The following is an 18,662-nucleotide window of genomic DNA, read 5'->3' on the forward strand; positions in this document are numbered from 1 at the left end:
ATTCTGTCATAATTTACTCACTCTCAAGTTGTTTTAAACCTGTATGAGTTTCTTTCTTCTGCTGAACACAAAAGCCGACATTTTGAAGAATGTCAGAAACCAAACAGTTTACGGGCCAGTGTGTGTGTGTGTGTGTGTGTGGTTCATCAGACTGTAGCTCTGTCCTTGTCTTCTCATATCTGTTTCAGCTCTGATAGATCACACAGACACGTCATAGAGTTTCTGCTTCAGAGTAAAATAGTTCATTTTTGGGTGAACTACAGTATCCCTTTAAGCATAAAAGAATGTCTTAAATTACTTTGGAAGTTAAAATGTTAAAATATCTTCTCAAAACTAGGAATAAGACTCAAAAACAGACCATGATGTGCAATGCTTTGTGTGTGTATTTGATTTAGTAACCTAGCTAGTTACATCAGGGTTGTGCTCAGCATCCGGTTCAGCAAAAGCAATGAAAAAATGATGCTCTTGAGTACAACTGATATGCTCACATGGGCTCTGACGTCCCGCTCTGTGATTAAAGTCTCAGAAACGGGTGCTGATGATCCTGGAGTCTCACCTGCTGATTTGGGAGTGAATTTGTCCCTGTTTGCTGCACAGACGGCGAGCACCCGATACCCCAGATCCATGTCGAAGCCCTGCTGACCTGCTACACGACTCAGCACCTGACAGAGACACACACAGCACTGCAATATCAGCATTCAGGCATGCATGTTCTGTCATAGTGAAATTGCACAGGGTGGTTGTGGTTTGGGGGGTTTCTGGGAATGAAATCTCTCTCCTGATTTGCAAACCCTCATCAGGTCGGCTCATTCGCTCAACACCACCACACCCTGAGGCCTGATTCCCTCTGAAACACAGACGTGCAGGAAGAAATCCCTCATATCTGTGTCTTAATTATAGTTAAACACATCAGACAGAGATATATGTGTGTCTAAAGCACATAATTAAACATCTGAGGGAGGTTTGGTTTAGCCGTCGCTCCACATTCTGCTTAAATGCAGCTTAGAGATTTCTGCTCTTTCTCTGCAGTAGAAGAAGCACAAGCCGACGTGACTGAGTTCATTCAGAGAGTCTGAGGCACGTCCATAGAATATAATAGAGTACATCAAATAATAGAATAGATTAAAGAGATTACAATACTACAGAGCAAAATAGTAGCACATAAAACTAAATAGAACTCAATAGAAAAGAAGAGTAGAATAGATTATAACAGAAGAGAGCAGAATAGAAGTAAATAAAATGAATAGAATAAAATTGGTGCAGAATAGAACAGAATTAAATCAAATGAAAGAAAGCCAAATAGAAAAGAGGAGTAGAATAGATTATAAAAGAAGAGAGCAGAATAGAAGTCAATAAAATGAATAGAATAAAATTGGTGCAGAATAGAACAGAATTAAATTAAATGAAAGAAAGCTAAATAGAAAAGAAGAGTAGAATAGAATAGATTATAAAAGAAGAGAGCAGAATAGAAGTCAATAAAATGAATAGCATAAAATTGGTGCAGAATAGAACAGAATTAAATTAAATGAAAGAAAGCTAAATAGAAAAGAAGAGTAGAATAGAATAGATTATAAAAGAAGAGAGCAGAATAGAAGTAAATAAAATGAATAGAATAAAATTGGCACAGAATAGAACAGAATTAATTCAAATGAAAGAAAGCCAAATAGAAAAGAGGAGTAGAATAGATTATAACAGAAGAGAGCAGAATAGAAGTCAATAAAATGAATAGAATAAAATTGGAGCAGAATAGAACAGAATTAAATTAAATGAAAGAAAGCTAAATAGAAAAGAAGAGTAGAATAGATTATAACAGAAGAGAGCAGAATAGAAGTCAATAAAATGAATAGACTAAAATTGGCACAGAATAGAACAGAATTAATTCAAATGAAAGAAAGCTAAATAGAAGAGTAGAATAGAATAGATTATAACAGAAGAGAGCAGAATAGAAGTCAATAAAATGAATAGACTAAAATTGGCACAAAATAGAACAGAATTAATTAAAATGAAAGAAAGCTAAATAGAAAAGAGGAGTAGAATATATTATAACAGAAGAGAGCAGAATAGAAGTAAATAAAATGAATAGAATAAAATTGGCACAGAATAGAACAGAATTAATTTAAATGAAAGAAAGCTAAATAGAAAAGAAGAGTAGAATATATTATAACAGAAGAGAGCAGAATAGAAGTCAATAAAATGAATAGAATAAATTGGTGCAGAATAGAAAAGATAAAAAGAATAGAATAGAATAGAATAAGCACAATGGAATTGAAAAGTAGAATACAATAGTTTACAAGAGATTAGACTAGAATAGAATAAAATCCAGAAGAATAGAGGAAAATTAAATGGGATGGATTAAAGAACAGAACAGAAGAGAGCAGAATAGAATAGAATAAAATAAAACTAATAAACTAGTGCAGAATAGAACAGAAAAATAAAATAGAATAAGCACAACAGAATAGAAGAGTAGAGTAGAATAGTCTATAATAGAGCTGAGCAGAATAAAATTAATACAATAAACTGGTGCAGAATAGATCAGAAAAAAATAGAATACAGCAGAACAGAAATTACATTTGAATAGACTCTAATATAGAATGTAAAACAATATAGACTATCATATTATAATAGAATATAGAATATTTAATGTGACGTGAGTGAGGCCAGATGGAAATCTTCACACAAGGTAATTGTCAGAGCCGACTGTTCTTATTACTAACTAGCAGATGAATGCTGATTGGCTAATCGACTGAAAGTGAAGTGACCTCACCGTTAGGCATCCCATCAGGCTTTGCTCAAAGGGCCTCTGAAACGCTCGAGGATCTCCACACCAGTCCAACAGCTCCGTCGCCGCCGTCTGGAAGTTCGCTGGATTTTGCAGGTGCTGATCGAAGAAAAATCACACACAATCATAAGAACACAAGTTCATATGACAAACCACTTCATATATTATTATAATATTCAGTTATTACTCCGTTTATGTGAGATGTTAATGTGTGAAATATTCATTACTAATCTACAGAAAGTTCTGTGTATTGTTCCTGAGAGTATATGCTCATAATGAAGTCTAATAATTGTGTGAAATCTGCTCTCCAGGTGTCCAGTAGGGGGCGTCACAGCGCTGGGAATGACTGATAAACCAATCAAAACACTCTCACACTGTAAAGGCAGAAGCAGTGGATCCTGAATGACTGACATGATCTCAGTGATCTTCTGCTTTTTCTCCATGTTCATCTTTCTTGAGTGTGTAATGCTGGAGTTTGAGCATGAGAAAGGTTTCGGGAGTTCTTCTCTATATCAGTGTCAGTGTTTCTGAACTCCTGAAACGCCTCCATTGTAGTCTTGAGTTTCTTCCGGGAACACGTCACAATATTCCTCATTATAATAATTCATACGCAGAATAAAGGGGCGGGGCCTGGTTGAGTTAGTTAGTAGTGTGTTAAACTGGTGGTTATGGTAAGGGGAGGGACATTTCCCAAACACACTCGAAGCGCTCGACCAATCACAACACACTGCTCCAGCCGACCAATCAGAGCACAGTGTGCTTTTCAGAAGGAGGGGCTTCATAGAGACAGGAACTAAACAGAGCGTTACTGACAGACTGGGAAGAGAGGAGCCGCAACAATGGAGAATATGAGGAGAATAATCAACATTCAAGCAGGAAAACCTGTTCTAGAAGAGCCTGAAAACAACACCACCACTTTGTAAAAGGTCTCGCATCTGTTTTCTCTCACCTGTTTGATGCAGAGGAGGCGGTCGTTGGTTTGCTGGATATGTCTGTCCATGGACGGGAGAGAATTCATCCTTCAGGACCGTCTCTCTGTCCCTATCGCACAGCCATCAACACTTAATCCCTGGAAAACACACACGATTTAGACAGTGCCAGACAAAATGATCAGATGCAAATAAGTAAACATCCAGTTCTATATTACCGATATCATTTCTCATCTGTCATACTTTAGTTCGCATCTTTTCTTCATTATTTACAGCATGAAGTAGTACATAAACTCATGGCTATTTATTCAACATTGAGATAAACGTGTTTGTGTGTGTGTGTGTGTGTGTGTGTGTGTGTGTGTGTGTGTGTGTGTGTGTGTGTGTGTGTGTGTGTGTGTGTGTGTGTGTGTGTGTAGGAAGCATTTCTGTGTCTGCTGTAAAATAATGAAATCAGGTCAGAGTATGAGAGCCGATTCCATGATCACATGATCTCCCGTTGACATCATCTGTCTCAGATGGTCAGTGATATTTAGATATGTTAGTGTGAATGAACAGTGTAAGCGGGATCTCTCGTGTACTCGCAACTATCAGCTGTGTGTGTCAGACTGTGGGCTGTAGCGACTGGAACACTTGCGTAACTAGCAGATGATGTGCTGAGACAGGCCACACACACACACACACACACACACACACACACGCGATGGGAAACATGTCGAGAGGCAGAGGGAGTGTTTCCTGTAGTTTAGTGTGAACATCAGTAACTGGTTTGTGTTGTTAGTGAAAGACGACACGTCAGACACGTGCTAAAGCTCCACCGACTCCTCAGTGACACACATGCTGGATTAAGAGGATTACAATCATCACTGTAATACAGACGGCAAGAATGAGGAAGAAAATAAACATGCTAAAAGTATAAAGACACAACACATGGAGTAAAAATAAACTTGTGTAGATGCATTTCTGCAGAACTTCAGAACATAAATCAGCATGAAATTAATGCAAAACAGTGTTACAAAACGATTGCCATATTCATATACCATCATACAAAATGATTAATATAGCCTACCATCATACTGAACAATTACCATATTCATTTACCATCATACAGAACGATTACCATATTCATAAAACCATCATACTGAACAATTACCATATTCATAAAACCATCATACTGAACAATTACCATATTCATATACCATCATACTGAACGATTACCATATTCATATACCATCATACTGAACAATTACCATATTCATATACCATCATACTGAACGATTACCATATTCATATACCATCATACTGAACAATTACCATATTCACATACCATTATACTGAATAATTACCATATTCATATACCATCATACTGAATAATTACCATATTCATATACCATCATACTGAACAATTACCATATTCATAAAACCATCATACTGAACAATTACCATATTCACATACCATCATACTGAACGATTACCATATTCACATACCATCATACTGAACGATTACCATATTCACATACCATCATACTGAACAATTACCATATTCATATACCATCATACTGAACAATTACCATATTCACATACCATCATACTGAACGATTACCATATTCACATACCATCATACTGAACAATTACCATATTCATATACCATCATACTGAACGATTACCATATTCACATACCATTATACTGAATAATTACCATATTCATATACCATCATACTGAACAATTACCATATTCATAAAACCATCATACTGAACAATTACCATATTCATATACCATCATACTGAGCAATTACCATATTCATATACCATCATACTGAACAATTACCATATTCATATACCATCATACTGAACAATTACCATATTCATATACCATCATACTGAACAATTACCATATTCATATACCATCATACTGAACAATTACCATATTCATATACCATCATACTGAACAATTACCATATTCATATACCATCATACTGAACAATTACCATATTCATATACCATCATACTGAACAATTACCATATTCATAAAACCATCATACTGAACAATTACCATATTCATAAAACCATCATACTGAACGATTACCATATTCATATACCATTATACTGAACGATTACCATATTCACATACCATTATACTGAACAATTACCATATTCATATACCATTATACTGAACAATTACCATATTCATATACCATCATACTGAACAATTACCATATTCATATACCATCATACTGAACAATTACCATATTCATAAAACCATCATACTGAACAATTACCATATTCATATACCATCATACTGAACAATTACCATATTCATATACCATCATACTGAACAATTACCATATTCACATACCATCATACTGAACAATTACCATATTCACATACCATCATACAGAGCGATTACCATATTTGTAAAACCATCATACTGAACGATTACCATATTCATATACCATCATACTGAACGATAACCATATTCATAAAACCATCATACTGAACAATTACCATATTCATATACCATCATACTGAACAATTACCATATTCATATACCATCATACTGAACAATTACCATATTCACATACCATCATACTGAACAATTACCATATTCACATACCATCATACAGAGCGATTACCATATTTGTAAAACCATCATACTGAACGATTACCATATTCATATACCATCATACTGAACGATAACCATATTCATATACCATCATACAGAGCGATTACCATATTATGCCATCATACTGAACAATTACCATATTCATATACCATCATACAGAGCGATTACCATATTATGCCATCATACTGAACAATTACCATATTCATATACCATCATACAGAGCGATTACCATATATGTAAAACAATCATACTGAACGATTACCATATTCATATACCATCATACTGAACGATTAACATATTCATATACCATCATACAGAGCGATTACCATATTATGCCATCATACTGAACAATTACCATATTCATATACCATCATACAGAGCGATTACCATATTTGTAAAACCATCATACAGAACGATTACCATATTCATAAAACCATCATACAGAGCGATTACCATATTTGTAAAACCATCATACTGAATGAGTACCATATTCACATACCATCATACTGAACAATTACCATATTCATATACCATCATACTGAACAATTACCATATTCATATACCATCATACTGAACAATTACCATATTCATATACCATCATACTGAACAATTACCATATTCACATACCATCATACTGAACGATTACCATATTCATATACCATTATCACCATACTGAACAATTACCATATTCATAAGCCATCATACTGAATGATTCTCAATTATCAGACAGTTTGTTTGAGCATGAATAACCAACAATAAACAAACACAACTAGAGAAAAGCTGAAATACAGTTATGAAGGTTTTTCAATCCACAAATCACCAACATTTACCACTGATTTACTGCAGTAACGCTCACTGTAATACTAACCATGGGTATTAAGGCAGAAATGTGGGATATTCATATGCTATTTTATTACATTTAATATAAGTCTACAATAATAATATATGAAAGGAGTAATGGAATTAGTAATTTTTGTTAATAAGCTATAGCATATTTTGTCTTTAGGCTGTTTTTCATTACAAAATGCCACAGAAACCATGTAGATTTCTTTTACCATGGTAATGAGTTGCCATCCGTTTTACCTAATGGTAATTTTAATAAAAGTTGAGTTCTAACTCAGTCAGAATATTTAAAATTTACCCTATAAAAAGTTGTAATTGTATATAATTACAATTTTTTATTTTTTTTTTACACAAATTACAATTGTATGTAAATTGTAATTGTATATAAAGTTTTTTTTTTTTTTTTTACAGATGTTACATTAATGAAAATAAATGTACATGTGCGTCATTTCTATGAGATAAAACATGTAATAATATTATTAATATTACAAATCAGTTTCCGCAGAGCTTGCTCTCAAACGTTAGTCTGGAGCGCTGAAACATTAGTGCACGAGTGCGTCTGAAAGCCGAACGGCCGGAGCGTTTCCCTCTGTGCCTCTGATTCACATCAGCCTCAGGAAATGAGGCCTTTCCTGTCAGAGGAAGAAGAGTTTTACAGGCTCAGACAGGAACGGGTGTAGAGAGGAACATGAACGTCTGAACCGTGAAGCGCCGCGTCTCTTCTGCTACTGGAGGCACACCACGTTCTGCCCGGTGAGATCTGCACATCTGCTAATGATTGTGTGAATAAGTTTTGTTGAAAACTCTGTAACTTTTGTGGAAATTTAGCATGTTTTCAGATCACATTACATGTCATTTTTTATTCTCTTTTTATTATTATTATTATTATTATTATTATTATTAAATGCGTGAATAGAAGAAAGGGAAAATACACCAACAACAATTATCAGTCCTTCAGTCTTTCAGTCCAGATTAAGTTCCTTCAGTCTTTCTCATTTTTTATTCTCTCTCTTTCTCCTGCAGTTGGTCGTGACTCGTGATGTCATCATGATGATGTCATCGCTGGTGTTTTCATATGTAAATGATGCGAAGGACGTTTTTGCACCGGAATAAAAGCACGGCACTCTCATTCTAAGTGTTTTACAGCTATAATGGGTCATATTTCAGACAGAGTGAAACTGGATATTCAACAATATGTAGGTCAGGTCTTTCTTTTTTTCAACATCGAGAGCTTCTTTTTTTTTTTAAATGTCAGGTGGTTCGACATGAGAGAGATTGAAAAAGTAAAGTTCACAATTCATTACAGTAGATTTTTTTTTTTGCATGCATTATGAGACCACAGGAATGTGTGTTAACAAAGCAAGTAGTCAATTTTCATTTCATGCTGACGTTAATATAAACAACTTGATAACATGCACAGACACAAGAGAGGGATAGAGGCGGTCGTCACTGCTGCTCACAATCAACACTGTTCACACGCTCAACAATAACACACTGTTCTGACTGCGTAGTTTACACACACAGTCTATTATACGACCTAATATACATCAGCAGCTGCAGACACACACACACACACACACACACACACACCATGAATCATGTGTCAACATACGCAAACAAACGCACAGTCATGTGTTGCAATACATGCACACGCTCCAGTTTCATTTGATGTTTTTACATGTTCTATCATAGAAGATTTTTACATTATGGTTTATATTTTTACATAATTTTCTGAAGAAAATGTGGTTAAACACTTTATAATGCATTTTTAAAAGTATTTACTAATAATGCCTTGTAATGCACATTATAATGCACTGTATGTTCTTATGAATAATTGTAACCACAGGTATAATACTTATTAATTTTTTACACATTTAGAAAGTATAATGCATTAAAAAAACATGACAAACAACCAATTCCAGATGTAATCTGCACATATTATAATGCATTTTTAACTTTGGTTAGTTACAATTATTGATGAAAAGATGTAATGCATTATAACATACATTATGAATACCTTTATAATGCATTATGCATAATAGGCTTCATCTTGTAAAGTGTTACTGAAAGTGTTAGTGAGCTCAAAACTCGAGGAGTCTTCATCATTTTCCGGTTCGGGTAAACAACCAGACTTGGCTAACGAATGAGTCCGTTTACGCAGAAACACGTATTACGCAGGACTCCACGATGGCACATTCATGAAACATGTGGAACAAACATGTCCTGACTTCTGCTCGGCTAAAACAAAGGAGTGTTTACAGCCACAACGCTCCTCTGATGAGTGTTTTCTCAGCCAGACTTTGAGGATTAAAAGCCTTCTCAGAGAAAACGTCCCACACACACACACACACACACACACACACACACACACACACATTTTGCTTCACGTTTGCCCCACGATGGCCTTATTCTTACCTGCGTATGTTCTGCGTCCACAGGACCGAACAGGAATATGTTACGAATCCATCAGCTGCTCATCTGACCTGGAAGAAAACACCAAGCAGTGATTAGCTAAAGCCGCAATGCAACTCATTTACATTTTCTAAATGTTACTTAAAGAAATTATACATTCATACATCATATTAAACAATTACCATATTCATACAACACCATCATATTGAATGATTACCATATTCATACTCTCATTATGAATGATTACCATATTCATATACTCTCATAATGAACGTTTACCATATTCATACACCATATTAAACGTTTACCATATTTATACACTATCATATTAAACGTTTACCATATTCATATACTCTCATAATGAACGTTTACCATATTCATAAACTATCATAATGAACGTTCGTTTACCATATTCATACTATTATAATGAACGTTTACCATATTCATACACCATATTAAACGTTTACCATATTTATACACCATCATATTAAACGTTTACCATATTCATAAACTATCATAATGAACGTTTACCATATTCATACACCATATTAAAAGTTTACCATATTTATACACCATCATATCAAACAATTACCATATTCATATACTATCAAAATGAACGTTTACCATATTCATAAACTATCATAATGAACGTTTACCATATTCATACTATTATAATGAACGTTTACCATATTCATACTATTATAATGAACGTTTACCATATTCATACTATTATAATGAACGTTTACCATATTCATACACCATATTAAAAGTTTACCATATTTATACACCATCATATTAAACGTTTACCATATTCATATACTCTCATTATGAACGTTTACCATATTCATACACCATATTAAAAGTTTACCATATTTATACACCATCATATCAAACAATTACCATATTCATATAGTATCATAATGAATGATTACCATATTCATATAGTATCATAATGAATGATTACCATATTCATACTATTATAATGAACGTTTACCATATTCATACTATTATAATGAACGTTTACCATATTCATACACCATATTAAACGTTTACCATATTTATACACCCTCATATTAAACGTTTACCATATTCATATACTCTCATAATGAACGTTTACCATATTCATACACCATATTAAAAGTTTACCATATTGATATACTATCATAATGAATGATTACCATATTCATATACTATCATAATGAATGATTACCATATTCATACTATCATAATTAACGTTTACCATATCCATACACCATCATATTAAACGTTTACCATATTCATATACAATCATAATGAATGATTACCATATTCACATACCATCATACATAATATATTCTTTAATATGTGTATTCATATAATACTTGTATATATACATATACATTTATATATGCACAACTGGTTATATTCTTCTGTTTTGGCTTTGTACTGTACTCTGCACAATCACAATAAAGTTTAATTTCAGAAATATTTAAAAGACTGAGTTCAAATATTATATGTCTACTGTCCATTAATTATGTTTGAACTGACTGTTTGTTCCTTAATGTTATTGTGAAGCGTCCTTGAGCTTGGGAAAGGCGCTATATAAATGAAACATATTATTATTATAATTAGATTTAATCTAATATAATATTTGAACTCAGTCTTTTAAATATCTCTGAACATTCATACTGCCAATTTGAATATTAATGAGATGATTATTGCTCAAGTGAGGGGACTGTTTGGCTCTGTCTGTCATAATGAGCCTGAAAGCACAAACGTTGATTAAAATAATAATATTAGAATTTTTGTTCGTATTCACTGAATTAAATATATTAAGAATCACTTTCACAATCTTGGATGGACTTTTTTGCAATGCATTATGGGGTTGAGTCACGAGAACCTTTAAATGTTGCCTAAATCAACAGCAGGCAAAATCATCATTATGAAACATTACAGTGTGTGATTTATTAATATAATGAACAGTGAGGCAGCAGATCGTAGCCATAAATCAGTTCCTACACGTATAAACAAACACCGCGACGAGATTCACGGCTAAATTCATCTGAACGAGAGTGATTTTCCAGCAGGAGTTCAGGAATGTGAGACTCAGTCTCTCTGGAGGCTTTTATTTTTAGAGTTTCTTGTGTTTGAGGACAGTCGTTCACTGCAGTCTGACCCCCCGCTCACCCTCACAGATCACTGAGGGTTTATCTCACACCACATGGACCATAACAATCCTGTTGTAATCGGACCAGTAGCACAATCGGAATAAACAGTAACATGTGACCACGTCAATAAGAATGAATTGGCCAGATCTGATTCAAATTTAATTCGGATTGTAAGGGGTGATTCTTCCTTTTCTAATCCGATCGAGAAGAACATGCAAACACTTGATCGGATTGAGAACTGAAACTGGAGAGGACTGTGCATGTGCAAGGACGTGGAAATAACGATGCCTATATCTATATATATTTATTTATTTTAATCAATATTTAATAAATTAGAACTAAATTAGAAAACAAATCCTTTAAATAAACATGCTTAGATGGCAAATTCTTGAATCTGCAATCCTATTACAGTATTTTTCACAAATAAAGTAATTGTTTAAAAATATATGAATATGTGAATAAAAAGGAAGTAAACACTGTAACAGGACACTCAGTAATCTGGTAATTTCGTGGGCACTGGTTATCATATTTTTTCATATACGGTATGAATATACACATGCGGTAAATGAGAAAGTATTTTAGCCTGATTGTTTGCATTTTCTGTTACAAATAATATAAAAGCAACGCTTTACTTTTTCGCATACCATTTACTTTCTTTGTTTACCAGTTCTGTCTAACAAAGTATTAGATATATGACTGACAGAGATCGTAAATTAATGAAGATGGAGAATGTGAGTGAGTGCTGTGTGAGCAGGCGCTGCCATTCTCTTCTTAAAGGGATAGTTCACTTTGAAATTAATTTTTGGTATGTTTTAGCTTACCTCAAGGGCATCCAAGATGTAGGTGTCTTTTTTTCCGCAGTAGTTTCAATTTTGATATTTTTAGGTCAAACCGTTCTTGTCTGTCAGTCATATAATGCAGGTCTATGGTCACTGTCTCAAAGAGCATGCACAGAGTCCAAATTAAAACAATTCCCCGTCGTCCAAATGAAACAATTCCCCATCGTAAGTGCACATTGATGGCCTAAGACACGAAACGAGCGGTTTGTGTGAGAAAACGAACAGTATTTATATCGTTTTTACCTCTTATACACAGCCATGTCGAAGTGATCTGATCTGACGTGTACGCAGACTGGTGCATAGATATATACACTAGATGTCGCCTTGTCTACGGCAGTTTATTGGAACGAATGTCTTTAAGGCGACATCTAGTGTGTATATATCTATGCACCAGTCTGCGCACACGTCAGATCAGATCACTTGGACATGGCTGTGTACAAGAGGTAAAAACAATATAAATACTGTTCGTTTTCTCACACAAACCGCTCGTTTCGTGTCTTAGGCCATCAATGTGTACGTACGATGGGGAATTGTTTAATTTGGACGACGGGGAATTGTTTTAATTTGGACTCTGTGCATGCTCTTTGAGATAATGACCATAGACCTGCATTATATGACTGACAGACAAGAACGGTTTGACCTAAAAATATCAAAATTGAAACTACTGCGGAAAAAAAGACACCTACATCTTGGATGCCCTTGAGGGAAGCTAAAACATACCAAAAAATAATTTCAAAGTGAACTATCCCTTTAAGCGCTGGTGTTCTCAGCGCCGCCCGTCAAAATAAAAGTCTGGAGCGACGTCAAAATAAAAGTCCCGCTTCCAACACATCGGCCAATCAGAAAAACTTATCGGCCGATGCCGATATTTTAAAAATGTCAAATATCGGCCGATATATCCGCCTTGGCGATGTATCGGTCGACCACTAGAAATAATGATGATAAATATTAAGTCAGCATAAAAAAAAAAAAATATTTTTTTTAAATGAGGATGGTTAGTGTGCACAACAGCGGGAAACTCTGTATATTCATCCAGTGTGCGTATGTCAAAAGATTAAATACGATTCAGACGCTTGTGATATATAAACACGCACATCAACCCGATCTCTTTTTTAGCGTTCATTCATGTAAACACCACGTTCGGATTCATCAATCGGAATGAATTCATTCAGACTGAAGCAAAAAGAGTCCATGTAAACTTAGCTATTGTTTCTTGGACTAATGCTCTAATCATACGAGCCACATCTCAGACTGATGCGACCAGCGCTTCACGCACATTAGTTCACTATTTGGCAATTAGTCTGGAAATAAGCAGATAATGTACCGGCAGAGGGTCATTACCACTAAATAAACTCTTTCAGGGAGACACAAGAACCTCGATTGTACATAATTCCATGAATAAATAAATATGTTAAATGTCAATGTTTATGTGCTTAAATACACAGCGTGTAACTAACGGCATCCCATATGAAACGGCTGCCGAAGCATTTTCCAAAACGGGAGAGTGTTTTGTATCTGAGAATGTCACAGCTTACAACTTCCAATCATTCCTGCATCTATCCCTCCAAAAGAGAGCAGTGTGTGTGTGTGTGTGTGTGTGTGTGTAGATGATGCATTAGAGCATAATGGGAAGGAAAAGTCTCTCTCTCTTTCTCTCTCTAATTCCAGATCTTTCCGACACCTCCAGCCATTCATCACATGCTCCTCTGAGCCTGAAGCAAGAATAAGGGGGAGAAAAAAAAAAATCAATGGAGTCAGAACTGCAAACAGGCCATAAAGACACCAGGAGGAAGGTACCAGCTGCAGTGGAATTGATTTCTTCAAGCAGAATAACACCTCACACACACACACACACACACACACACACTGCTTCTGCTAAAACACTTCTGAAAGCCTCCCAGTTCACAGAAATCAACAGAGAATGAGTTATTAATGAAATCGTCTGCTGGTGACAGGCCTACATTAAGCTCGTTTGGGTTTTCGGTGTTTAATTGGATGTTAATGAATCAAAACATTTAGCTGACATTGCATTATATAAATGGATAATTTGATGATGCTGATTGGTCGGATGAGTCACATTGGAAGCCAAATCAATACAACAACTAATCCTAGGGATGCACGATATATCAGCCACCATATCGGTATCAATATATTTTCCTTTTTTAATTTTATCGTTATCGGCCTGATAAGATATTTTGGCCGAAATATTAAAGCCTATAAATACTGGATTATTTCAAGACAATTCAGATGTTCAACACGATGGTCTGAATAGCTTGAAATATGATCTGGAATCGCTTCAAAAAAGGAAAATACAGTAAAGTGCAAAATGTTCTGTCATATCGGCTACATAACATTATAATGAGAACATTAGAATTGTGTGCTTGGGACATGGATGTTAATAGTGAGACTGTTTTTTTGTAATCAGGCTCTCAAAACTTATATATATATATAGAAATATTGTCAATATATCGGTCATCGGCTTTCAAATATAAAGAATTATCGGTTATCGATATCGGCCAAAATTTTTATATCGGTGCATCCCTAGCTAATACACACACACACACACACACACACACACACACACACACACACACACACACACACACACCAGTGATTAAGTGTAATAATGCTCCAAATCTACAATATTTACTACATTTAGGTGCATCACCACATTGATAAACATCAGTGGCGGACCGACTTTTGCACAGGAAACACTCAGTTTCTCTAAATGGCATGAATGAAATAAAAACAAAGGTAGAGAATCTCCGTTTGGCAACATCTGGCAGCAGAAACACCAGCGGACACGCATGAACACGGCACACACACACACACACCTCTCGTCTTCCAGAAGATCTCAGCAGACGAGCTGGCAGGAGAACGGATCAGACCGTCAGCGGATTCATCCGACAAGGGGAACGCTTTTAAAGGAGTCATACAGGTTCCCCTGAAGGACACGTGGGATGTAAAGACAGTCGTGTTCAAAGAAACTCAATAAATGACGGCTATAGAGGTTATGCACTGACGTCACTGTCCCGCCGGACTGAGTGGCAGAAGAGCTGAGAGAGACTGGATTTAACAGGAGAAACACGAGTAAAACAAACGATTATCAGTTTAAACTAAAGGTTGGACTCGATATAGAGTTCCTTATAACTTATCAAAGATCCAGTGATTATGGATATTATGTTTCCAGACATTTATATGAGCCTGATTTCCACGCCGGGGAAATACATACAGCAAATCTGCCTGTGAACGCTTTATATAAATACAATACAGGTCTAAATCAATGTAATCACTGATATCACTGTTATATCATCATATCGTCCAGCCCTGAAACTTGTACAGTTTTTTGTCAGTGTTTATTTAAAAACATCCAATTATGCAGAATATATAATGCTAAATACTTAATTGATGAGTTGTCAATACAATATATAACAATACAATATATTAGGTATGATTTTACCCCTAAATTCAGCATATCGACACACAATGATAACCGCAAATCCACCTTTCTCTGCCCGGATCCAGATGTTTCTTACCCTGGTAATCCAGAGTTCTCGCGAGAGCACAAGCTGAATTTGCTCAGCGAGTTACTCTGGTGTCCAGTAATGATGCTCATTAAATATGCCCCTCGATCTGAGCTGCACCAATCACATCGGGTTATCTGATATAGGCGGGCCAGAGGCGAGATGACGACATCGCTGTGACGTCCAAGTCATTAGTAAACATTGCAAGATGGCTCTGGATGAACACCAGTTGTTTGAAACGGCTTCAATGAACGAGTTAGACTTGGCTTTTTATCTAAAACAGGAACAGAAGACGCCGCTCGAGTCGTTCCTTTGCAAGAAGGGCGTTTTTGCTGTTTTGCCGACCGGATACGGTAAGAGTATAATCTACCAGTTAGCTCCGCTGGTAGCTAAGCGATAACTTGTTGTGATTGGTCGTAATGTTATCCAATTGCGTGCAGTGAGATTTTCAAATGCATGCTTGGTGCCGCCCCTCGAGCTGGCCGAGCTTCATTAGTCGACGCCAGACCATTCATCTTTCAGATTTAGGTCTGGATTTCCAGGCTAGTTGTTTCTATGAATTGCATTGCTTCTCTGTTCTGTATAAATGATGAATTATTAATATTCTATTCTGCAGAATATACGATGCTAAATACTGTAGCTCAAACAGTAGAGTGTTGGCGCTTGCAACGACAAGGTCATGGGTTCGATTCCCAGGGGAAACAAGAACTGATAAGAATGTAAATGTGTGCCTTGAAATGCTTTGGATAAAAGCGTCTGCCAAATGCATAAATGTAAATCCTTAATTGATGAAAATTGTAAATGCAATATATAACAATACAATATATTAGGCATATAAATTCAGCATATCGACACACAATGATAACCTCAAATCCACCTTTCTCTGCCTGGATCCAGTTGTTTCTATGAATTGCATTGTTTCTCTGTTCTCTCTCTTTCTTCAGTCTGTAAAAACACACCTCAGATTTCTTGTCAAATCTATTTATACAGTCAATCTCAAAGCTCTTTCCCGTTTTAGATGTGTTTTGTGTGTTTTTCACTGCATTCAAGCAGAAAACTAATGCTGTGGCTCAGTGTTTCTGCCCCTCAGTGAGTGTATCCGCAGTCACTAGTCACGGACGTACAACACACAGACAGCCTCTCACAGGACTCTTCACTGTTGGCTTTACACATTTGCTGATTACATACTGCAAAAATCTTGTTCAAACATCAAGTCATTTCAGAGCAAGTGCATAAAAATCTAAATATGTGCTGGCAAACAAAGGCGAAACGCATTAAATGCTCATTTAGTTTGGCGGCGATGGATCACAAACCAATGCAAATTCACTTTGAAGCCATTTTTCTGTTTTTTAAATGAAAGATTAAAGGTAAATCGGTCCGTTTAGAAGGTACTTTAATAGATCACAGTAGCTTTCAGAGAAACACAACATCATTAAACACACACACACACACAGACACACACATCAACGTCTACAATCAGATCCCATTACAACGAGTCTATGCACCCGGTGTGTGTGTGTGTGTGCTGTGTAAACACACTGACGTTGAGAGCTGCACTAAGCCTCATGCTTAGAAAAGGGCATTAACAGAAGCGAGTGAATGATTGTAGGGCATTATTATTGAGCGCAGAGCGCAGACAATGTTAACGGATAACCGTTTAACCGTGAAAGCCCAGAAGAGCCTCTGCGTGACGTCTCAGAGCCTGTTAACGTGTCACACTGTTTGTGCGCTTTCATCTGCCTGCGTTCAATATGCAAATCCACGCTGTGTGTGTGTGTGTGTGTGTGTGCGCGCTCAAACTGGCCGAACTGGTCCTCTGTCGCTCGCATGCACACGCACTGCTGGAAATGTGAAATATTTCTGTAGTTTTTCCTCTTATAGATGTAGATTAAAAGTAGGAAAAGGACAATTCTGTCATTATTTACTCATTATTTGTCATAAACCTGATTTTTTAAAAATGGAATACGAAAGGAAATTCTGCATTTAAATTTGATATTCTCTTATCTATTATATTTCTCACACATTACTATCATTTGACGTAAAATGAAGTGCTCAAGTCATATGGACCTTACAAGGGTTTTTGGCTTGACATTATGAACGTTTGTATGGAAAGCTCTAGGACTCTAAGAAAGATGTTCGAGTTCAGATCAACATGAGGCGAGTAAATGATGACAGAAGTTTATCTTTCGTCTGAACGCTGAACTGGTGTGTGTCGGTGAACTTCCTGAGATGCTGTAAAGTCTTCAGTAACGCTTCTGGAGCTCCAGGGATTTCCTACATCGGAAACACACACACTTGCACTCTCACACACACATACTCACAAATACTTACTCACTCTCACTCACTCTCTCTCTCTCTCTCTCTCTCTCTCACACACACACACACACACTTGCACTCTCTCTCACAAACACATACTCACTCTCAGGGCCCTATTTTAACGATCTGAAACGCAAGTATCAAGCGCGAAACGCAAGTAACTTTGTGTGCGGATCTCGGGCGCTGTTGCTATTATACCGGCGGGATAAATGACTCTCCGACGCAAATCTAAAATGTGTTGGTCTGAAGT

At 36.0% G+C, this 18,662-nt stretch overlaps 1 protein-coding gene across 1 annotated transcript in view; it reads right to left on the reverse strand.

The window, feature by feature from the left end:
* The window catches only part of LOC309485520 (zinc finger MIZ domain-containing protein 1), a 57,131-nt gene that overhangs the window by 28,663 nt on the left and 9,806 nt on the right, over positions 1-18,662 (reverse strand). The window contains exons 2-5 of the mRNA XM_082152403.1: positions 9,590-9,657; positions 3,729-3,848; positions 2,765-2,878; positions 557-662 (exon numbers count right to left, since the gene is read on the reverse strand). Of these exons, the coding sequence (XP_082008529.1) occupies positions 557-662; positions 2,765-2,878; positions 3,729-3,797 (289 nt within the window). The 5' untranslated portion in view covers positions 3,798-3,848; positions 9,590-9,657. The remainder of the gene's footprint in view (positions 1-556; positions 663-2,764; positions 2,879-3,728; positions 3,849-9,589; positions 9,658-18,662) is intronic.

This window comes from Leuciscus leuciscus (genome assembly GCF_965113295.1).
Source record: "Leuciscus leuciscus genome assembly, chromosome: 21".
Taxonomy (NCBI): domain Eukaryota; kingdom Metazoa; phylum Chordata; class Actinopteri; order Cypriniformes; family Leuciscidae; genus Leuciscus; species Leuciscus leuciscus.